This window comes from Hypomesus transpacificus, chromosome 14 (assembly GCF_021917145.1).
Source record: "Hypomesus transpacificus isolate Combined female chromosome 14, fHypTra1, whole genome shotgun sequence".
NCBI lineage: Eukaryota > Metazoa > Chordata > Actinopteri > Osmeriformes > Osmeridae > Hypomesus > Hypomesus transpacificus.
In genome coordinates, this window is record NC_061073.1 from 8,192,520 (window position 1) to 8,217,166 (window position 24,647).

The following is a 24,647-nucleotide window of genomic DNA, read 5'->3' on the forward strand; positions in this document are numbered from 1 at the left end:
CCCAAATGTTTTCAGTCTACAGCAAAAATAAAGGAATTGGCCTCACTGTTCCAATACTTTTGGAGGGCACTGTACTTCAATAAATATAAACACATTGTTGTATGTAAATTGCATAATCAATATAATCAACTTGGTAACTAGATAATGACTTGGACTTGGAATAGTGGTAAGAAAATTAAAAATGATGTAACAAAAACGGGTAGCAAGTTATAGCAGAATCATTGGATTATTGAATACTAGGACAAGCATAAAAATAAAATACTAAACATCTGTGTTGGAAGAGCTCAACTATACACTTAAACACCATTACTGTTACACAATTTCACTTTTCTAATTGACTGCTTTTGAATCCAAAACATGTAATCACTTTTTCTTAAATACATTTGTTTATGGGGCTAGCAACAGAAAGTAACACAAATTCCAGACACCATTCCCTTTAGTACGAGGTAACAAAGCAATTATTTACACATAGTACATAACTTAGAACAAGATCAAAGTTGACAAGTGGTAGCGACTCTGTGACGTTGCTTGCAGTGCTTGGGCATTCACCTCAGTCCTTAGGATCCTACACGTTCTCCACAAAACATCAAACCTTTGTGCTTTTAACCTAGCTGTGAAGATGTATTGTCTTTATGATACGTTAGGAGACCTGTTCCGGCTCTTTGAGCGATTCTAAAACACTATCATCCCTTGTTTCCTAAGATCCGTCTAGATACATTTTAGGTTTTAGAATCTGGTTGGAGAAAGGAGATGATAAACAGTAAATCACAAAACCTTATTATTACATGAAACATAGCTATCTAGACAGGGCTGTTGGTAAGTCTATTCAGGAGTGGAGCATGGTAAGGGGCCTTGATGGCTGAAGCTGTTCGTCATTGGGGCAGAGGCCAGGCAGGCCAGCTGAGATAACAGTCCTGTAGAACATCTTGCCTCTGGGCGTCCTTCTGAGCGGCTCACTGTAAACATGGTGCCCACGCACACACACAACATACCGACCAGAGGGATATTGCCTTTGTTTCCAGTTGAGCTTTCTTTTATTCACAAGTCTGTGTGGAAGGAAGGAGTCTATGTCTCAGTATGTGATAGAGGTGGTGTGGGGGGGGGGGGCGAGGTGATGGGGACCAGGACTCAGACATGGGATTCGGGTTGGAGATGCGGGGGTCCGATATCGAGGTCAAACGCTGCGAGGGGCTCTCTCCAGTTCGTGGGTCCTGCGGTTGCGTCCTTTCTGCCTCTCCTGCAGGTGTTTCCACTTGGCGGCCAGCCCGTGGGCGTGGCCGTGAGCGTGCACGAGCCCCTTCTGCTGCTGCTGCTGCTGCTGCTGCTGCTGCTGCTGTTGCTGATGCTGCTGTACCTGCTGGGCGAGATTGGCCTTCTGCCTCCTGTGCTTCCTCTCCCTCTTCCACACCTGCTCACAGAACTCATCCACACTGTTCGTGGTGGGCTGGTTGACCAGGGACAGGAAGTCTCTGTACCACACCTTCTGATTGGGCGACTCGCGCGCGGGGGGCAGGTCCTGGACGGGGGGGGAGAGGGCGGCGGGCTCCTCGTCACGGTGGAGCAGCTCGTCCAGGCGCTCGGTGTCGATGACCTCCAGGGTGACCTTCAGGAGGGTCTGCATGAAACCGTGCTCCACCGCCTGACACAGAAAGGTTCCGGAATCCTGCTTGGTCAGGGTTCGGATCAGCAGGCCTTGCTCCGTACGAATGAAACGCTCCCCGGCTTTGATCTGCAACACAGCGAGACAGTCACAACAGCCATTAGCCCAAGAGACCACCACCACCTTTGCCACTGTGACGTTAACCCTCGTGTTGTCTTAACATTCTGCACACTCCTCTTGTCATAAGGGTCAAAAATGACCCACCTTCACCAAACCCCTAAAATAAAGCAGCTTTATTGAATTTTAAACTCCTAATCTATTTTGCATGAAGAAACAACCTGTACTTCATCACAAAATTTGGGAATATGCAGGTTTTACCTTTTCACATTGCAGAAAGACTACATTTAATCAGTGGACAACTATTCGTTTTTATTACAGCAGACCTGTCATAACTGTTTTCTTTACTAAAGCAGAGGTGTATTATTGCTTCATGCTCCGGGTTGGAATTATTCCCCATGTTCTTCTTCAGATACCTCCTCTTCTAAATCATTGTACTGTTGTTCCTTCTGGACATCTGAAAATATCAGATCTACAACCTGTACATCTGAGAGCTGAGACCCTAACCCTGTTGGGCACTGAAATATGCAGTCATGGCTTCAGCAAAGAATACTGGGGGTACTGTCATTTGCAGGACCTTTGTAGCCTCTGACTGCATTCCCCTTTAGTAAACAATGCTTTGAAGACATTTTTATTTAGTCTGAAATTTGGTTTAGTTTGTCTGAATTGTTTTTATTTTGTCTGTGAGCTTGAGTCATGTAGGGAGGGGAGATGCTGCACCTGCACACGGAAGTTTTAGCTTTGTCTGAGTTCAATCACTAGCACAAATGATGTAATTATCTTTTTGTATGTGTGTGAGTGTTTGTGTGTGTGTGTGTGTGTGTATGTGTGTCAATAATTTTTTTGTGTGTGTGGTGTGTATAATGGTTTTATAACTGCCGGGTCAAAAATGACCCCGAAGACAATCTTTGTACCCTAGTGGTGTACAGCTTTCATGGAAATGTGAACAAAGACATTGTTTCGCTTTTTCTAATGTTGGGGTCATTCTAGGAAAAGTCATACATTTTCAGGTAAAAAAAATAACATTTAGGGGGTTTTCTCTGCTGATAAACACAGTGACGGGTCTTTTTTTACCCCTAAGACAACACAAGGGTTAAGAGTGTCCTTTTGAATCTCCTTTGGGGAAATGGCGAGGGGACAGTGAGGGGACAGCTCACCTCTTGTTTGCGGTCGTCGTTGGGTTGTTGGTACTGCCAGTAAGTAAGAGCTCTCTGAGACTTGGGAGTACATTCCAGAAACGTGCTGCTGTTCTCCACCCCATACACCGTCTTGACCAGCAGGGTAGTTTGACCGTTGAGGTCGTCTGGAGAAACACAGCAGCATGACCACAACATGAACAACACAAATTCAGGGTGCCTCAGGATGTTGAGGTGACAAATGAGCATGGCTCATCATCACCAACACATCATCGCAATATTGTTGCGCCCCATGCACTGTTATGATGACAAATTGCAAATGTATTGTCTAGTGCAGACGTCCCATGGAAAACGACCGGTGCACTGTCAACATTTGTCTGAAAAACACCCACAGAATGTCTCTCTCTGTGTGACGGATGCAGATCAGCTGTTTAAGCTTGTCCTCTCCCTATCAGCCTGTGCGTGTCTGGGGAAGCCTGGGGGTTCTCCCTTGCCTGTGTTTCACATTAGGCTCTCCATCCCCGTCCAAGCAACACTCACTCAATCTATAAGCCTTCCTTCCACCGACTTATGTCGCTTTGTATGGGAAATGGGCTGTAACAGAATCCTGGGTTTATAAAGGGTGGGAGCCTGTCAATCAAGTCCAGGTGCGTTCCTCCAGTGTGAATCCAGGGCCGTTGCGGCGTTATTTCTAAAGTTAGGTACGTTCAAAATGTTACAGTAGAGCACAGACGTCAGACTGACTGCCGTCCTCCCATCCCTCATCCATCTCTTTCCTGGCCGGGCTTTGTGCTGCCGTTCCTGTACTCCCTGGAATGTCATCGGCTTTGGCTGTCAGTGGAAACTAGGCGATGCAGAACAACATCCTCTCCCGCCTCAGCCCAAACACCACCCCTCCTCCATCCTAAATGAGAAATCAATGTGTAGCATATGCTGTGTGGGTGGTTATACGGCACTCACAGCGTGGGTGCGTGTGGGTGCGTTTGTGTGCGCGTGTGCTTGTTTGTGTCCCTCAGAGTGTGTGCTTGTGCCGTGTTTTCATCTGCCAAAGGACGGCAGCTTAAGCAAGCGGTGTTGAAATAAGTAAAATATGTAATTAACATGGTGAAAGAGTCTCTTTGGCTGCAGTCTAAGCGCTGTTTTTAGTCAAAAGACCGCTAACTGGCTAGGACCGGGCAATGAGACTGAGAGGAGGCTGAGAGGAATCCTGGGGATGTTAATTAAACGCTTTAAACGGACCCACTGTAATCTACACACCACCAGCAACACATAAAAGACAAATAAAACACTTACAGTGTAAGGCTTTTTTGTTTTTTTTTTCTCACTGAGAATTGGAGAGGGTAAGGCACAAGGTTTACAAGGTCTTCAAAGTACAGCCAAATAGCCAAGTTCTGTTTATAGTATGCGTTCATATGTGTTTCATGTTGATTTTATACGAAAAGAAAATTGCCATTGCGTCGTCATCCAAACGCGTGAAGCAACTCCATACCGTGATGCTGCAGATCTGAGCACTGGGTCAAAGGGTCGCCATTCCTGATGTCCTGCCTCCTTGTTCTCCTAACAGTCAAAGAAACAGAGAGAGAGAGAAAGAGAGAGAGTTAATGAGTAAAGTGAGTTAATGGGTCTGTGGTTGGGATTTGCGCTAGTGGTGTGAGCCAAGCAGATAAACTAACTGAAGTGAGGCCTACCTCAATAAACCCATAGAAAAAGCACAGCTTAGCTCTAATTACAGGGTGTGTGGAAGAGAGGAATTCAAACCTAATCAATCACTCATGTCTCTCCGACACACACACACACACACACACGCAAACACAGCATGAACAGTTGAGGTATGTACTGTAAATAATGACTGAATAAACAACTCTGGCTCTTTGGAAAGTTGAAGAACAGGACAGGGAGAATAGGAGGTGCTGTGTTCTCGTCTCCCCGTGTTTGAGAGACAGCCAGGAGATGAGTGGATAATTGGAGGTGTGAGATTGCTCCGACTGGGCAGGTTAGCAGGGGTAGCTGTCTTCCGCTCTCTGCATATTGGAAAGTCCAACTAGCCGAGGAAACTTGACACGAAGCAGCTCCAATTCAAATCAATAAGCCCAGTGGAGCTTTATGAGTGGGAGGCTGCAGAGGAGTTCTGCATAATCATGCACACACACACACACAAACAGACACACAGACACACACTCATTTATTTCACCTCTCTTTCACCCAGACAAAACTGTCTCTCAGACATCTCGGATATTGGTTCTTATTTACGGTATACATGTGGAGGGTTGTATTTTGACGGCAGGAGAAACACAACCCTTCTACCTGCAGGGCATACACACAAAGACGGCTCCATTTCGAATCCCTGCCTCCACTGAAACTTGCTAGCCTCCATATGTTCCCACCGATGGATATGAAAACCCCTCCTCTTTCTTTCGCCGATATGTTGAACACGTTTGCTCTCTGATGCACATGCTGTGCATTTGAACGCTGGAGCCCGCGGCTCCATTGTTGCTGCTCTGTCTAAAAAAGCCCCTCGCCCCCATCCACAGTCCATCACGTTTACCCTTCGAAAGAATACACACAACTGTAGCTGTATAGAAAAGTGTCTGTCTCCAAACTGCATGGATGCATGTGTTTGGGTGGGTGTGCGCGCGTGTGTGTGTGTGTGTACCTCTTGGCCATGGGGAAGTATCTGGAACACTCGGTGCCATCCCAGGCACAGTAGGGGTCTCTAGCCAGACAGCACTCGGCGCAGGCCTTTCCGTACACCTCACAGCGGTGCAAAGGCATCTGGGACACGCCCATGGATGAGCCCAGGTACAGCTGTTGCTGTGGAAACCAAAAAAGCAACGATTCTCCTCAAAGGTCAGAGCGGACGCTGATTTGCCTGTACGAAAATGAGTTTGCTCATCACGGCTGTGTGGAAATGCCTATTGACCTTTGCATGTGGTTTAGTAGAAAGGCGGGGTGAAGTCCCGACAGGTAAAAGGTGTTCTTTCATATGACATGTTAAATACACTTTCCATCTCTAATTTGCAAGAACGGGCTGCCTGTTCTATCAACCACAGACAACCTGTCTGGAATAACAGTTAACCTCATTTCTTAACTGTGTAACCTCTCTCTGCTGACAAGTGTTTCATTGTTCAGTGTCACGGCCCTCAGGCAAGGTGTGTCAGACCTGTGTCTTTTTTAATTTTTTAAGATGATATCAGTCTCTCACTCTCACTCTCTCTCTCTCTCTCTCTCTCTCTCTCTCTCTCTCTCTCTCTCCTCTCTCTCTCTCTCTCTCTCTCTCTCTCTCTCTCTCCCCTCTCTCTCTCTCTCTCTCTCTCTCTCTCTCTCACTCTCTCCCTCTCTCTCTCTCTCTCTCTCTCTCTCTCTCTCTCTCTCTCTCTCTCTCTCTCCCTCTCTCTCGCTCCCTCTCTCTCTCTCTCTCTCTCTCGCTCTCTCTCTCTCCCTCTCTCTCTCTGCCGCTCTTTCTCTCTGTTTCTCTGGCATTCCAAGTTGAGTTCCAATAAGGGTTCCAAATAAATGTAAAAGTGACATCGTAAGTAGTCAGACAGTATATCCTTGCCCTGTTTTCCTGCCTCTCTATTCCTGGGTAGCTAATGAACATTCTGGGTATTGCAGGAATGATGCTAACAGGAGCCGACTGGCGTTAAGAGAACACACCACGACTGTAGAACACGCCATTCTCATCACATATTCATAGAGTTGACTTTGAAAGTGGTGATGATCACTTCTAGCTCTTTGGAAAAAGAACACCACACCACAGACTCTGTGCAGTGTGGCTGCATGATATGACATCGTTCCTGTCCCGGTGCGTTACATCTGTATACCCATGATTGTTTTATGCGGTGAGAAATTCATAAATCTCGAGTTACCTGCTTGGTGGAAAGCTCCATAGCCGTTATAGCGGTCGGTTCCTAGAAGAAAAACAGGTTGATAATGAGTGCTGGGTTCGCACGGGGAAGCAGGCTGCATTACATTTACATGTAGTCATTTAGCAGACGCTCTTCCTGTAAGTCCAGAGCGACTTACAGGAAGTACAGGGACATTCCCCCTGAGGCAACTAGGGTGAAGTGCCTTGCCCAAGGACACAACGTCATTTGGCATGCTGGGAATCGGTCCGGCAACCTTCTGATTACTAACCCGACTCCCTTGCCGCTCAGCCATATGACTCAGTGAGTATTAAACGCTGGGTGGGCGTGAACGTACCCTGAACACCGTCATCTCCTCCAGGAGGACCTCCTCCAAGTCATGCCAGGAACCTCGAGGGACGGAGACCACCTTCAGCACTGTCCCCGCATCTGCGCCAGGGCAACGTTGGTCAACAACACACGACGACACGCAACACTGTGCGTTTGAGCATGCGTGTGTCTGTCTGTCTGTGTGTGTGCAAGTGTACCTGTGCCTATGAACATGACATCGTACTGTCCATCCTCTGCCTCCACCCTGTCCACCACTAACTGAGTGAACTGGTAGTCCACATCTGTTTTGACTATGATTGGTCGGTTGTTGATCGGGTACACAGGGTTAAACATGGCCGGGTGACCTCTGGCGAAGGTGATGACGTCGTCGGGGAGGTCCTTCGTTGAATAGAATCCTCCGAAGGTCTTGCTGGGGCACTGAGGATGCAGATGTGAGGATTTAAGAGACTCCACGTTGATTTTTTCATTCCTGCACATCAACATACGACTTGAGGGGCACACACGCACACTCACCCAAATGCGCCCGCACACAGACACACGCACATGCACACACACTCTGCCCTCACCGTGCCGGGGCGAGGGTAGGGGACGCGCCCCTGGAAGGGCACCCACTGGTAGTTGGGTCCATCTCTGTGGGCATAGGGACCCAGGAACACCCTCCTGATGTCTGCCATGTTGTACATGCACACTGCCGACCCCTTGAAGATGTTACTGAGGGCCAGAGAGAGAGACCGACATGGGGAGGGATAGAGAGACCGAGAGGTAGACACAGAGAATGAAAGAGAGAGAGATAATAAGGGATCGTGAGAGAGAGATAGAGAGAGACAGAGAGAGAGAGAGAGAGAGAGAGAGAGAGAGAGAGAGAGAGAGAGAGAGAGAGAGAGAGAGAGGGGAGGGAGAGAGAGAGAGATGGGTGGATGGATGGATGAAGACAGAAAATATCCGGTTAGATACACAAAATGTATAGTAGATAAGTAACACCAACAAACCCCGTGTTGGTCGCCTACCTGGAGGTGGTGAACACGGCATACACTATGGGGTTCTTCGGATCCTTGGAGCTGATCAAGAACACATCCTCTGCGGACGACAAATCACAAAACGTGAGTCCTGAAATGATCCACAGTGCACTCGCCGGTGTCATTCAAGCGTGTCGCACACTCACGCAGCTCATCGAAGTGTGTGTCGATGCCGTTGAGGCCGGGGACAGAGCAGACCAGCCGAGCTTTGAGGAAGGTGGTCCATTTGTTCACCAGACTCCTGTGGCCCCCCAGATCATTCTGTAGGGTGGATCACACGTGGTTAACACCAGCCTCACTGTACATCTCAACTACATATCAATCCAGAGTAGGGAATCAAGAAAAGCTTTGGACTGGATTGCTGAATTGAACGAGATTATTGTTGGTCTACCGGCCAAGTCAGTCACACACAGCCCAAACAAGGATGGAGCACATTCAGAGGCACCGTCTAAGTACTTCCAGATGAACTCCACAACCTAGAGATGACGAAGCGCTGACAGATATCTGAGTCGGCATTTGAATACCCCTGTGCGTGTTTGGTGTCTGCGCTCGTGTGTTTGTTTTCCCTCAGACAGCGACAGAACACTGGCTCCTGCAGCGTGAGGGTCCTCAGTGAGGTCACAGAACAAACACATCCAGCCCCCCCCAAGTAATTTATGATCCCCAATTCAAGCACACACCCAACTATGCACAGCATAAATTGATATGGCATCCTGCATAATAGACGGATTGTTCTGTGTTGAGAAGAGCAGATTCCTCCCCATACTGGAGAATCAGGCAGGAACAGAGGACTCTGGGGGGAGGGGGGGGGGGGGGGGGGGGGGGGGGGGGTATATAGCACTGATCTGAGATCAGTTTGGGGGCGGTTCCTCCTAGGGAACTTGGTTGGGTTCTGGAGGGGATGAAGCTGATTCCAGACCAGTTCCTGATGGGGTTTTGATCTTGGAGCAGGATGGCAGGGCAGACGGCAGGCTCTGCCAGAGCCTGGCATTAAGCAGACTGTGGTGCTATTGTTGTGCCTGTGTCTCTCAGGCTCAAGTGACATTTCAGCCATCTCTCTCAGGTTTCTCTCAGGGCGGCGGGAGGGCGGTGGGAGGGGGGGGGGGGGCACCAAACACAACAAACCGCACGCCCCATCCCCAGGATAAAAATAACCTGAGATAACTAACCATGAAAGGCCCCCTCTTGGAGCCTATTCTGACACTCGTCAAGTGTTTTTGTAATACTGGGGATTTTTTATCTTTGTGTGCTCGACTGTGTGTGTGTGTGTGTATGTGTGTGTGAGAGAGAGAGAGACACAGAGAGAGAGAGTGAGAGAGACAGAGAGAGACAGAGAGAGAGAGAAAGAAAGAAAGAGAGAGACAGAGACAGAGACAGAGAAGGAGAGTCAGCGTACCTTGCAGAGCTGTCCGATGCGAGCATGTGTCGCCTTCCCTGCGTGCTCTCCATCCATGGCGTTCTCTCGGAAGAACAGGTAGATCTTGTCATCCTCGGGGTTGTCACTCTCAGGGATCTGGTGGACGCTCACAAACCTCGGGTCTGGACACACACACAACCACACACGCACACAAAACCACACAATGAGCATTGCGCACACATGAACATAATGATATTATGAGACTGGTATTTCAACCCTGGCCCTTTGCCTGCAGGGGTGTCGAGTTTGAAATCTTTGTTTGGTAAGCAGTGACTAGGAAACAGCACAGTGTCTTATTTCACTCCAGTTCTCCAGAAAATGTTTAAAGAAGGATTTATTTCTTTATTTTAGGTGACATTCCATCTCTTGCTTTTCGTCTCTCCTCTCTGCTTTTGTTTCCTGTCACGCCACACGTATTCCTGTCTGTGTTTCTTTCTTTTAACCCCCCCCCCCTCCCCCTCATAGCCCTGTTGCACAGTGTGTCGCTGGATAATGGAGTCTGGTTCTTCTTCATCCGAAAACCCTACTGGCCTCTCTCACCGTTCAGCCAGCGCGAGTCATGCTGCTCCGTCCTGATTGGATGGTGCTTGCCAAGGGTCCGGAATATGGCAAAGTCCCGCCCCATGAAGTCAGCTGACGTCCCCGAGTACAGCTCCCCATCTGGAAACAGAGGAAGGAACGAGCCTCTGGTGAAGGAAACGGGCATGTGTGTGTGTGTGTACGCGTGTGCGGACATGAGTGTGTGACTGCGTGTGTGTGGAGAGAGCGTGACATACAACAACCCAAATCGTAAGCAGGTGTGAAGCCGCAGTATTGCTTGAGCAGGTAGCAGAGATTAGCAGGTGGAGAAAGAGCTGGGCTTTCCAGAGGAAACAGCCTGGCCTGACCCACCGTGACTGACAGCCCTGCATCGTCACCAGTAGAAATCCACGTGGAACCCGATGGAGAACAGAGGGGGAGGGAGAGGGAAAGACACGCGAGGGGGGCGAGGCAGGAGAGAGGTGCGAGACGTAGGGAGAGAGGGGAATAGGGGGGGGTGAGGGTGGGGGGGCGGGGAGGGAAAGGGCAGAGAAGGGCCCGGAAAATGACCATCTGCCAGATGAAATGCTGTGATAGGGCCCGGATGCGGCTGGAAAATCCTCGCCCGTCACACGCACTCGGTCTTGGTCCCGTTTAACTAACGTGCCACCCGACAGCGTGCCGCTGAGCTGTCGGACCCAACGCAGGTTTTACAGACGTGGGAAGGAGTGGTCCACTGCTGCGTGAAGCCCAAGTACAGAGCACGGCCTTGCCTAATGACTGACATCATGGATCGCCAGTCCTGTCATTGAGGCGTTCTTTTGAACGGAGGCTCAAATGAAGGAGGGTAGATGTGTGACGCATGGCTCTGCACCTCACTTTCACGAGTGCGCAGTGCGCGCTTGAAACCTAAGCTTCAAGTTGAAGGCCTGTGTGTGTGTGTGTGTGTGTCTGACTTACCGATGAGCATGGAGGCGGTGAGCAGTTTGGGATCATAAGGGCTCTTCCCTCGTCCGTTCTCTATGTGAGACTCCAGTCTGAACACACTGTCCTGGATAGACACAAGCAGACACGGGGTCACACAGGAGCAGGGGCAGGGGCGGGGGCGACACCAAAGGTTTGAGGCAAATATCCTTCCTCATCTAGGGGGTGGGTGCAGCTCACGTGTAGAGCATTTGACTGCAGATCGAGAAGTCGCAGGCTCCAAACCCCCCTGTGCAGAACGATGCTTTGGACGAAAGCGAAATGAATGTGTTCTGCTCTCTGAAACCCTGTGGTCTAACCCTGCCTAACGTGCACCAGGATTCAAAGGAGAATCCCAGGGGAAGCGGTGGAGATATTCAGGTCTCTCCGAACACAGTCGGATCCCCGGCGTTGCCTGAAAGGACCAGCCATGGAGGTGCACTAAAGGGATGTCGTGAGAGAGCGCGACTGTGGTTTATCGAATTATCGGAAAATTGCTTTAGTCTCCTGAATAAGAAACACATTTGCATGTCTGCCTCGTTGACATTCGGGAGATTAGTGTGAGAAATCAATTTGTCTTTTAGACCCCCCCCCCCCCCATTCACATGTATGTAAACTTTTCGAGCCAACTCGAAATAAATCTGTCTAATAAACCATTGTATAATGAAATTACAGTGTAAACCAATTTAGAGGACCAAAATAGTTTCAGTCACACTGAGAGAGTCTTTGTTAAAAAGGGATACTGTATATCTATGGTAGACTTCTGACATTAGGCCTGTACTTGTTGTGAACTTGGCCTATACTCAGGTTTTCATGCTGAGAGAGACAGTTTGGATACTGGAGGGAGAGAGCTGGTGTACCTCAGGTCTCTTGCCCACCTCCAGGTAAGCACAGACAGGGTGGAAGGCCCCTGTTCCACACACATAGAGATGAGTCTGGTTGAATGGCTGCAACACTTTGATGAAGTTAGAACACTCCCTCTAGCATAGAAAGAGAGAGAGAGAGAGATAAAGATAGGGAGAGAGAGAGAGATATAAAGATAGGGAGAGAGAGATGGGAGGAGAGAAGGACAAAGAGATTTATTACATTACATTTCACATCCCAGACACAGGTCACGTTTTACTGGTAAGGCTGTCTCTGGCTTGAGTTGACTGTATCCTTGTCTATTTGGGTCAGTTGGCCCAGCCAGTACTGAAGACCGGGGAAAGAGGTGGCCCTGACCAGTGTTGGGTTGATCCTACTGGACCCTGTGAAAGGTCAACACCCACTGGAGAACAGAAGGCTAGAATGAGGGAGACAAAACTCTTTAATCACAACAAAGTGCTTGTCCTCAGGGAAATGTTCTGCTTCGTTGACGTTTAATCTGACTAACCAGATGATCACCCATGGTACCTAAAGCCTCTCTGTCAATGTTTATGTGCTGAGTAATAAATTCTCTTATAAACGGACTTGTGGTAATCTGTGTTTGTTTTTCCTCTTTTTTTTTCTTTTTAATTCTCTCTCTCTCACTCTATTTTGTCTTTCTCTTTCATCATCTCGCTTTCTCAATTTCTCTCTCTCTCTCTTCCTTTCTTTCTCCCGGTTATTCTCTCTCTCTCTCTCTCTCTCTCTCCTCTCTCTCTCTCTCTCTCTCTCTCTCTCTCTCTCTCTCTCTCTCTCTTCACATTGACCTCTCTTCACCCTGACTGCCTGTGGCCAACTCAGGAACGTGAGTGTCACAACAGCTGGGATTGTTATGATAGCCATGCTGCCCTGCACCCACACTGCAAAACACCCAGCAGTAAAGCAAGTTTTCTAAGTGTCCCCCCATGAGATTATGTGTCCATACGTATGTGTGTGTGTGTGTCCGTGTGTATGTCTGTGTATGTGTGTGTATGTGTGTGTTCCTCCAGTGCCACGTGGGCAGTTTACTCAACACGTGCCTGAGTCTGCTCATGGCACTTGACCTCACATGAAAATGAATGTGTCATCGCACATGGAAAAAGCAGGAAAACAGATCCACAAATAATGCATGACTAAGTTTATGTGGCTTTTGTAGGTCAGAAGCAGAAATCTGCCACGCTTAAGCTTTTGTTTTTCCTTTAACAGCTGTCTTCCCTGGGTAGATGACCTGGACCTGATGCTGGAGCTGCTGTGATATAAGAAGGAATGTCAAAGGGAATTTGCAGCTACAAAATCAGACTGTGAGAAACATTCTAATATTGTCAAATGTGACCAAATTATCGAAAGTATTCTTACTGGCTCGTGAGGTAAATATGTAGGACTGGGTCAATAAGTACTCAGGTGTTCCAGTACTAGTGTTTGCTGAACACGTTTCATTTTTTTGGCTTCTCACTCTTCTCTCTCTCTCTCTCTCTCTCTCTCTCTCTCTCTCTCTCTCTCTCTCTCTGTCTCTCTGTCTCTCTGTCTCTCTATGTCTTTCTCTCTATCTCTCTCTATTTCTCTCTCTCTCTTTTTGTCCCTTCCGTCTTTTTCTTCCAACCTTTCTTTCTCTGCTCACACACACTCTCTCATCTCCCCGCGGCAACATGTGAAGTGTCTTTCTGCCAGTTCATCAGAGTGCACACCGCTCCTCTCTCTCTTCTCTTCATCCGTCGTTCATTCCCCCCTCTCCCCCCGCCCCTCAAACACACAAAGACCACCCTTCAGGCCTCCCCTCTCATCCTTGCCAGCTTGTTTACAGAAAACACACAAACACAAAGGACTTTATGGTCCTTTAAATGAGCCTTGTGCAGAGGCACCAGAGCTGAGTTTGGCCAGGCTGTATCCCAGGCAGTGCACTGAGGCGGAAGCAGCACTGCTATGATTTCATGTACCAGGCCGTTGCCTTAGGACCCGACTGAGATGGAATTCAGAAGACGAGCTTGTTGAAAGCTGTAGCCATGTACAGCACGTACGCATGAATGTTTACAGGACGGTACACCACACTGCAGTACGACCCACCCTGGTACACCACATTACACCATAGTACACCATGAAACACCCCCCCCTCCCCCTGTTACACCATGATATGCCCCCCCCCCCCCCCCCCCCACCCTCGGTAGACCATGGTACACCCCAAGGCCGTAACCATGGAGTCAACATTGGGGAGGGAATAAATGTGCTGGGGAGTCGGAGGGTCCCCCCCTTGAAAACCTTTCACATTTACTTATAAATATGATAACATTTTTTAGGATAATTTCGGACAGCGTGCGTGGTTGCCTGTCGTAAGGGAAGCAGGGGGGATATTTTTTCCAGATTTGAATCCCCCCAATATATATTATGATTATGGCCTTGATCCACCTTATCCTGGTACACCATGATCCACCCCATCCTGGTACACCATGATACACCTCATCCTGGTACACCACAGTGTACAGCAGGCTGCTTCTTGCCCTGAAAGCCACCGCCCTGAGATAAACCCTGCTAGGTACAACTACCTGGCAAACCAAGTGACAGGCTCGAGTGTTCTGATGATGCCCTTGGCCAGGGGCCACCGTCATTCACAAGCATCCCATATAACATGTTTGTTTATCCTGTTGGGGCACTCTCTCTCTCTCCTGTCCGGTCAGTCTGTGATTAAACAACCATGCTCTTTGGCGCACTGGAAGATTAAAGTCATGTAGAGGGTTCTATCTTGACCCAGATTGATGGTCAGATTCACAGCACTCAAAACCATGTGACAGATTACATCCAGGAGGTAGACAACACCGGCCATGACATGTCACGAAGCTGTGATGAGAAGACTGGGGATAAGCTGGCTCGCTCTGTGGTTCTCAATGGAACACTCAGATCAATTAGACCCAAGGACAATAAGATGACTTATCCAGCTCAACATGTCATCCGTGATCAAGTGCACTTTGCCAGAAGGCCATGGATAGTGGGCTTGGGTAACCCAGTAGTGTCCTTCTACGGGTGCAGAAGTGATTCGTGGCGGAGGGGTCTTACCGAAAGGTCTTTCCCTGCCCACTTGCACTCATCTCTCCTGGAGGGGGAGGCCGGCCATGGGATCTATAACACACGGAGATGCAGTTGTGTTACAATAATGTTCAATACAGTGTACATGGAAACAAACACACCCAGGGATTACCAGTCCAGACACCAAAATGATTTTTTTCAGACATTATTGGGTGCGCTTGCCTTCAACAAGCCCAACCTAAGCGAGCACAACCTTTGTTCTCTCTCAAATATATTTATCATTCATTATTATTATTTTCCCACCCCTAGAAAAACTTGAATATTTGCACTGCATAAACAATGTCGGTGTCAAGTTCCGATTGCGTTGCTTGAATTGGGATTTATGTTCCGTTGGACGATTTTGAAGCTTACGTTTTTGTGACAAAACGTGCCTGACAATTCATTTTCAATGAGACTGGGCATTGACGCTCGCGTACGCTCCCACAATGCCCTACAATGCCCTACACGAGCGTCAACGCCCGGTTTCATTGAAAATGAATCGTCAGGCACGTTTTGTAAAAGAAAAACGTAAGCTCCAAAATCGAAGCTGACGCTCCGCGCCGCTCCGCTGTAGTGGACACGCACCAGTAGCAAGGGACCTCAGTGCTAGCCTAACGTCACAACGTCAGCACGCGTTAGCAACGACGCATACAGATACGACGTTCTAGTAAGACAGCGATAACAGCGAGCCCTCAGTCAGCATTAGTACCCTAGCTAAAAGTCTAGGAAAGTTGAAAATGCTTTTCGCCAGGTACCTACGAACATGTCTTAATCTGCTAAACAAGTGGGTTCCCCTTCGTTCTTTTGGTGAACAGCCTCACAAGCTCTACTTACTCGACGTCATGGAGCTGACTAGCTAAAAAAAATCGTTATTTAGCACTAGCGATGTTCGCTTGCTGCTGTATCCCTGCCTGTGTTTGTGCTGTTGTTCAGCATGTATGGTGCCCTAATGATTTGTTTTGCCATAAACCATCTCAGTTTACAGTAATGCATGAGTTTTATGTTTGGAGTACGAAGATGTCACAAAACCAAGTATCCAAGAGTATTTAGTGAGAGTACTTAAAACTCTGGTTTAAAAGGCTGCTTTAAGCAATATTATTTAATTCCATCAAGAAAGAGGGATACATGAACATAACTCCAATGGCTGCCAAATGGCTGCAGCTATGTAGGAAATACGATGGTTTTCATGGAAATCCTACTCTGCTTGAGCTCAAGCGTGGAAAAGCCTTCCCGGTTTGAGGAGTCTTAATCCCCCATTTTGTAATCATTCAGTTTCCCTCCAAAGGCCAGAGACAATGACAACATGAACCGCAGTTTGGTCATGATGACTAAGTTTGGATGTGACCAACAGATATCGCTCTCTTCAAACAGAGCAAGTCTTCATCTTTTCTCTTCACGGTTTTGCCTACGCAGCGTCACCGTTGTCTGTGCATGCACGTGTGTGATGGGGTAGAGGGGGTCACAATGCGATTTGTTCTCCACTTTGTATCCGTTTATTCCATTATTCATCCAGGTGTGCGGGGAGCGGCTAACATGCCTGGCACAGCGTGTGATCCTGTGCGACAGCTCTAGTCTGAAATATTCATAAGGCTCTTTTTCTGTTGAAACAGAGTCCCTGGATCCCTGAGCCTATGAACCACATGTAGGGTGGAGACCCACACTCTGGAGAGGCACACAGACAGACAAACAGATAGACAGTAAGACAGACAGACAGAATGACACAGTCAGACAGAATGACACAGTCAAACAAACAAGCAGGCAGACAGGCAGGAAGACAGGCAGAGACATGATTCTGTTTGGGATTTTACAGGAAACTGGACTTACTTGTGCATAGTCTTTGCTAATGTTGATGAGGTTGAAAGAGAAGATGTGGTCCTTGGCTCCCACCACCAGCCGGCCCTTCTCCTCGTCCAATAGGAAGGTGTGGTAGGCAGAGCTGTTGGCAAGGCCCTCAAATGTTACCAGGTTATTGGATTCCAGCATCTCTGTAGGGGAAGAGACAAGAGCAGGGCTGTTCAGTACAACATGGCCAATAAGGCTGAAGGACATACATTTCTCAGATGCCTCGTAATATCTCCTTCTCGATCCATTGTTCCGAATCCCACTCTCTCCTTTATATCTCTCTGTAAAATATATATTTGACATTTTGTCCTCTGAACCAAATACATAGAGTCTGGTGGGGTGGTAAAGAGCAAGTCTGGTTTGTGTGCACTGCCAACACATCTTGGACCGAACGGGCAGTGCTCGAGTTAGCCAATAACCAAACGTTCTGGCTGGGGGAACTGACCTTGACTGGAGCAGTCAGGCAGAACTCACAGAGGGAAGTAAATGGCATGTCCAGCAGATAGACTGCAGGCCTGAGAGAGGAAGGGGCGAGCAGGAAGATTCAATGAAAAGTGAGAGATATAACCAGATTAGAACTGTAATTATATCAAGAGATTGTCATTGGAAAAACCCTGCATTCAAAGACATTTGGAGACTCCCTTATTCCAATCTTTTCTCTCTCCTCCTCTTTTTCCTCTCATCTTTTTTGTCTCTCTCGCTCTTTCTCTGTCTCTCGATCTCTCTCTCTCCCTCGCTCTCCGGGAGTAAATAACACAAAGCGTCATGAATGTTTTAGTGGGGAGAACAGACTCTTTTCCGTGTGTGTTTACGTGGCACAGCCTGACAGGGATAGAAGAAAGCGACGGGCAGGAGGAAACATGGAGACGAGAAGAGGGCGGGAGGACAGAAGGCACGCAGCTTAAGGAGGAGGGGAGAGGAACATCCAGAGATTGATGGCAACGTCGAGGGACGCGAGGAAGGAGACCCGCAAAGGCAGAGTCAGAATTCCTCTGGCCGGGAGAGGGACGGCGAGGTGAGGAATGGAGAGAGAGGGGGATGGAGGAGTGAGCGAAAGACAGGCAGACCTCCTGGATTGAGTTAGAAACAGATCCCCTCAAGCACTCCTGCTCTCTGGCTCTCACTCCAGAATACATACCTCTTCTCCGGGGGGGCACACACACACTGGACACGAATACAACGACTTATGTGAAGCCGTATGCGATGTAATAAACGGTGGTATGGCTTGAGCTAGAGATAAGGATCCTTGATTAGCTCCAGCAGTTACTTTGTTACTGACTAGTTACTAAATAAGCACACTAACTTAAACCTTTGTGAACTGAATGTAAAACAAAAAAGCTTTTCGAGTCCAACCTGTCCCAATACATGTCCCTGTAACCATGGTGATCAATCATAAACAGGAGTCCGGGAAGCCCTTGTCTGATGCTACAATAAAACAACGACAGTATCGCTGACCTTTCACCCACATTAGTGTAGACGTCTGATGTGTGTTTTTGGTAAATGTTTCATTGTCTTAAGTCTTTTTAGTGATGTCATATCCATCCTCATTGAGTGTACGTAATACGACTGACATGATCCAAATGTAGACATACACCCTCTTTACAAATGTCATAAATAATTGGGGGTTCACACACACACACACACAAACACAGTGATGAATCACCTGAATAAACACAGGGGGTCCCACGCCTTTCAATCTCTAATAAGACACCAACAGGTGTGTGTGTATGTGTGTGTGTGTGTGTGTGTGTGTGTAATAAGCTGGGTGTCTGAATAGGGAAGCAACTAATTGCTTGGAGAGCAACTTGCTTGTTTTATAAACAGAGATTTGTCAGAGCTCTTTTGAGAGTCAGCCTGCTGTAATTTTAAAGCTTAACGCCAACTGTGTCCGTGAGAGAGTTTTCGCATCTCCATGTCAACACACCACGCACACAAGCAGTCTGCTCAGGTGTGCTGAGGGAAGCCATAGGACTAGTATCCATGGAAACAAACAGAGTGTTAGGAAAGTTATTGAAAGAAACCCTGATAATCACACCGATAATATCCTTTGTGGTCACACAGACACACACACATGCATGGCAGTGGCTGTGTACACACAGGTGTACTGGCATACACTCTAAAGTACAGGTTTGAACTGGTCTTACCTCTGTTCTGCACCATTTTCAGCCACAGTATGCCCAGACATTCGAAACACAGCTACTCTTTCTTGTTGTCTTACTAACAGATGCACAGACAGGTGGACAAACAGTTGTGTGGCTACTGGGCCATCACCAGGTGCCTCCTCAAAATATCTCCCTTTCTCCCTCACTTGTATCCAACTTCCACCACTTTTTCCTTCACAACACCAGTTGTGGTGGCTGAACCCTGCACTCCATTTTGGCATCTCCTTTTTTTTAGTTTCCCTCTCTACTTTCCACTCTCCATTGCTTGGTGTCAGTGTCACCTTCTCGCCCTCACCACTTTTTGCCAGTGTCTTATTTCTATCCCTCTCTTTTTATTTCCATCTTTCCTGAATGCCTCAGTATGTTGGACACCGTGTTTGATTTTATTATAATAGATCTCTCGTTCGGAGAGGGAGAGAGAGAGAGAGAGAGAGAGAGAGAGAGAGAGAGAGAGAGAGAGAGAGAGAGAGAGAGAGAGAGAGAGAAAGAGAGCGAGAGAGAGAGAGAGAGAAAGAAAGAGAGGGAGGGAGATGGAGAATGAGGGAGGAGGGGGAAGATGGACGCAAAGAATCAACATTCCCATGTGAGACTGATATAAATAAACTCTTTTACCCTACATTCTCCCTCCTTCTGTCTATCTTACTCTCTTGTTCTCGCTCGCTCTCCCTCTCTCTCTCTCTCTAGACTGAAGGGCACAAGAAGGATTATCTAAGTGCTGCCACCGATAGAAAAAAAAATCAACACAATCAACTGTACAGTACGTGAAGCAGTGTTGGACAGTATCCACAGTCTGTAGCCCTCATTCATTAGGGCAGTGTAGGGTGGTAGTGTGCGATTGCTCAGTGGGAACATACAAAGCACCTCTTGATCATGTTGAGTGCAAATACACTTCCCATCCAGTCACGCTCTGTGCCCCAGGGCCTGTAGCCCTATAGACTCGCGGTCTGTTTGTGGGTTAACGCTACAGCAGTCAACACTAAGAACTCCAGATACGACGCTGTTCCAACGTCACCTGCGAAAGGGCCAGGACGAGCAAACAGATGTAAACAAACAGATGTGAGAACCGATGCACATGCAAATCCCGTACTCAGAACGAAGCAACGGAATCACTGACATGTGCAGAAGGCCAGATAAGGGAAATGCTGGGATATCACGCTGACACGACAAAAACAACAATCAGAAACTGCTAGCTGGGACCCGAGCCAGAGAACCGGAGTGCCCTGACTGCACTGACGCCCTCTCCGTGCATCCACCTCTCTGGTGTGCCCTGTATGAGACCAGCCGATGGTAAAAAACGCACTCGCTCGCACACCCTGAGAAACCCAACTCTAGCGCAGAGATTCTTGACATGCTCCGGGATTAGTGGCCTTTAATGGGACTTCCTCATTCCCATCTCTGATTAAAAGTCCTTTCACGCCCTGGCAGACGGAGGGAGAGGGCCGCTTCCACAGAGACACTAATGTTCCTCCGGTGCCTCAAACTCCCCCTGTCCCACACTTAGGCTTTTGTTGTCGAAGGTCTTCGAGTGTTAGACTTTGGCCGGTTGTGCTGGTGTCTCAGTGTCTCACTGTGTGGGTCTGTGTGCATGTGAGCGTCTGTGTGTGTGTGTGTGTGTGCACCTTGGCGTCGGTTATCAAAGGGGTGGACAGGTCTCTGAGAGGCAGGGCTGTTGGCAGGACACGGCAGCCTGTAAAACTGAAGCAGGCTCTCTGTTCCAAGCAGCTACAGCAGGAGCTCCACGGCTCCAGTCCTGTAACGCATGTGGGACGAGAGGTTCAGCTGAGGTACACGGTACTCTCCTGTTCCCTTCTCCACCGGAAGGGAGTGCACCCATTAAGGAGCACAGACAAATACACGGTTCCCTCGGGAAGGGAGACGAGAGAGCAGAAACATTGCATGCCTCTCTAACTCGATGATTGTTGACGTCGTTGAGCTATGTGGCACCGTGTTGAGGTATCCAGGGGCAGTATTGTTGTCATTCCCTCTGGCCCACTGACCATTTGCACTCTCGCCATTCTCCGGAATCCACTTTGGGTGTACTTGATCCACTGTGGTCCGTGTTTACGCTTTTGTGACATTGGGGTATGTGTGTGTGTGTGTATGTGTGTGTGCGTGTGTGTTTAGTCAGTCACCTGTAGGGGTCAGGGTTCCTTCACCTCACAAGCTGGAAAGTCAGAGGCAGCCGACTTCGGGAAGTCACTGTGAGTGTGCATGCACAGGGATGTAACTCTATGACTGAATTTGAGAGTGCGTATGTGATGCCCCGTGGTCTAACAGAGATATCACAGTGGGGAGTTTCTTATAAGTGACAGCCTGTGGTTTAGAGTTGACTGATTAACACACAGGTATCATTAGCCATCTACAGATGGTTCCAAACAGGAAAGTGTGTGTGTGTGTGCGTGCACGCTTGCACTAATAGGCAAGGATGTGTGTGTGTTCATGCGTGCATGTGTTTGTGTGTGGCCACGCATGTGTGTGAGTGTGTGAGTGTGTAATTATGGATCCGCTAGTGCTGAGAGAGAGAAATGTCTCTCTTTGGGAAGCCATCTGCTGAAGCAGACTAACACCATTCATCCTCAGTATAATTACCATGCAGACCCGGACCGAGCGGAAAAATGACATCCAGGGAAAATAGAGGCAGGGAGAGATGAATGACACTTCACTCAGCCACCGGAGAGTCCAAGTCTGGCATCTCTTTTCATCGAAACAAATAAATAAAAAGAAATTTAAATGTAGAAAAAGAGAGGGAGATCTTTTTTGGAAGGGGAAAGAGATAGCGATAAATAAAACTCGAGTTTATCTTCCCCATAAAGGAAACATGTACAGGTGCTAATCCATTTAACAAAAGTATACAGTTAAAACGTATGCATGTACTGTAATATATTGTACTGTATCTAAATATCAGCTGTAACACTTAAAGCTCAACACTTTAATAGACTGAATACTCAAGGGTTTTGCCTTATTCTTCTAAGCAACTTTATTCAAGACGGTTCTGGTGTAATCTGTCAGAGATATGGCTCCCAGTAGAGTCCCTACAGTATCGACAGCTCAGATAAAGCAGTTAACTATTTTCCATTAAACACAACCTGTGAATACATAGTTCCTGATGTTCATTGATGCTTTCTAGACTGAAACCAAACCATTCCAAGGTATGTACCAGGTAGCTTTTACATGGTTGTTCATCATGGCAGTATAGAAATATTGTGTGCTGTCAGCAGATAGACTAAGATTAGCACTAATGCAATAAAACAACTATGCCATTTTAAATATTTAATCCAAGACATTGGATGTGCAAATTGAGCTTGACAAATGAACCAGTGGATTTTACAATTACATCTGAGAACCAATAGATCTATTTCAGGGGGATTTGACATGCCTACTGATTTACCTGAAAACCTCTCCCCTTCATGGTTTTAATTTTGCATACCCATCCATACACCAAAAAAAGAAAAGAAAGTGAAATAATATTTCACCCTCCAGCAATGAATTTCTTAATGACCATCCATTACAGTAGCAACAGTTTACAGCTTGAACCTGGAGACTTGGTTTTGAACAAAACATGGTGTGGTGTAATGAGTCAGCGTGTGACAAACACAGCCCAACATAGGCACAGACATGATATGCTCTCGGAGCTCGGAGTTCAAGTGTTTAAACTGCAATGGGAGTCGTTAAGAGACGAGGACTCACCCTTATAGGAGAGCTTTAGTCTGGGGACATTGCTCTTAGTCTGCTGGGCACCACTGCCTCGGCTCCAGAGGAGAACCATTCCACACAGCAGCGCGCCTGTCCCCCAGAGAGAGCCCATGGTCCTGGGGAGAGAGAGGCCCAACAGGTTCCCGAAAGTACTCCTTTGATCCTATTCTCCAGAAACGCAGGATCAGTCCAGGACCAGGGGTAAGGTCTTGTGTGTAACCCGGTTCTCCGGTCCAGTAATGATGTCTCGTGGATCCAGTCCTCCAGATATGGACCAGTTTCCACCAGAATCGGAACCTGTCCTGGGTCAAAAGTCACTACTAGGGTCGAAGTCCAGCTTGTTAGAACCTAAAAACAGATCTGCAGGTACTTTACCAATCAGTGTCACAGAGAAAATGCCGAACCAGGTCAAATCTAACCGCACCGCAGAACTCAGCCAAAGCACCACAGTTCACAGCCACAAAAGATGTCCTAGAGAGAAGAACTGGACCATAATGAGTCCACAGATAGTGAGGGGATCTGGACTTGACATCTGCCTAACATGGGTCTCTTCTCCAGCACCTTTCCAGTCTAATACATTCTCCTTGATATCCTTCTCTCTTCATGAAGGTTTTGCTCTGTCTTTCTGTTGTTGTTCAGTAACAAAACCCAGCCCAGTGTGTTTCAGCTGCTAATCCAGTCTTGTAGGTAGACAGCTCTCAAATACCTGCTGAGTACTCAACGGCACTCCAGCACTAGTCCAGCCCAGCACAGCCTCGTCCACACAGCACACAGAGCTACTGAGAACAGCTGAGCCAGACAGCGTAGCTTGAGAGAGAAAGAGAGAGAGAGAGAGAGAGAGAGAGAGAGAGAGAGAGAGAGAGAGAGAGAGAGAGAGAGGGAGAGAGTGTGGGAGGGAGGGAAGGAGGAAAGGAGGGAGGAGGGAGGAAGAGAAAAGATAGATAGTGGAGGCGGGAGAAAGGGTGAGAGGGAGTGCACTGAGAGTACGAGAGAGTCAGAGAAATTGAGAGGAAAAGCAGAGATGTGGGTAGAGGGCGACTGTTGGAAAGAAACTAAAGCAGGGAGACATAGGAGGACACGAGGTCTGTGTTGATGAGTATATTTGTCAGAGGACTGGTAGAGACTTCTAGTAGAACCCGGCAAAAAACCCTTAACTAAAACACAGACTGTATGTTGATAGTATGCAAGTGAGGTCATGGGTAGATTACTGAAGAATATACATGCTGATAGAGAACACAAACACAAAGCCTGTCATAACAGCACCGGGATCTATCATTAAACACAAGGGATTATCGAGACATTTCATGAATTGTTTATAGTTTAGCTTGCACAGAGAGACTGTGAGTAGATTGAGTAATATAAAAGGCTTTAAACCGTGATGTTTAAAACAAAAGGCAATTTAATTTTTATATATTTTATATACAGATAATCAATGCAAATAAAGATCTAGTTCAACAGGTCACAATGACTGGCCAACTATTTCCTGTTCTGGTCTTACCTGGAAGACACTGTTGTACTTGCCTTCCTGTTCCTGTCTTTATTCCTCCCTCTGTCTCTCCCTTCCTTCAATCATTTCTTTCTTTCTTTCTTTTGTCTTTCCGTCCTTCCTTCATTTATTTTTCCTTCCTTCAATCTTTACTTCCTTACCCCCTTCCTTCCTTTCCTCTTTCCTTCCTTTTTTTCCCCCTTTCCTCCCTTGTCTTTCATCCTTCATTCTTCCTTTCTTCCTTCCTTTTCTCTTTCCTTCCTTCCTTCTTTTTATATCTCCTTCATACTTCCTTCATGCCTTTTTTTTCTTCCCCCCCCCCCCCCCCCCCCCCCCCCAAAAAAAAAAAATCCCTTTCCTTTAAAAGTTTAGGTCTTTTAACCAACCAACAGTTGTTGTTGATGCCTCTTGATGGCGAGACTGATTCCAACCCTGTAACATAAGACACTGATGAACTTTGATAACGCAGACAGTACCGGGCATCATCATTGATTTCTTGGTTTGTTTGCCTGAGAGAACCACTGTGTGATCCAGATGCTGTCGAGAGAAAAGAACCCTCTTACGGTG

The 24,647-nt window shown here is 47.6% G+C and overlaps 1 protein-coding gene across 2 annotated transcripts; it reads right to left on the reverse strand.

Annotated features, from left to right (window-relative positions):
* On the reverse strand, positions 1-23,403 carry LOC124476486 (semaphorin-3ab-like). Of its 2 annotated transcripts, XM_047033652.1 has the most exons (18): positions 23,340-23,369; positions 22,589-22,710; positions 16,722-16,882; positions 14,889-14,951; positions 11,822-11,941; positions 10,959-11,049; positions 10,020-10,139; positions 9,459-9,601; positions 8,209-8,323; positions 8,054-8,123; positions 7,613-7,757; positions 7,244-7,463; positions 7,054-7,145; positions 6,720-6,761; positions 5,507-5,664; positions 4,343-4,410; positions 2,875-3,020; positions 1-1,729 (listed from the first exon to the last, which is right to left on the reverse strand). In XM_047033652.1, exons 2-18 carry the CDS (start codon positions 22,704-22,706, stop codon positions 1,175-1,177), a joined length of 2,427 nt encoding a protein of 808 aa, XP_046889608.1. In that variant the 5' UTR covers positions 22,707-22,710; positions 23,340-23,369; the 3' UTR covers positions 1-1,174. The 2 variants fall into 2 exon arrangements, with proteins under 2 accessions (XP_046889608.1, XP_046889607.1); XM_047033651.1 differs by having other exon boundaries at positions 22,589-23,403.
* Positions 23,404-24,647: the final 1,244 nt, after the last annotated feature.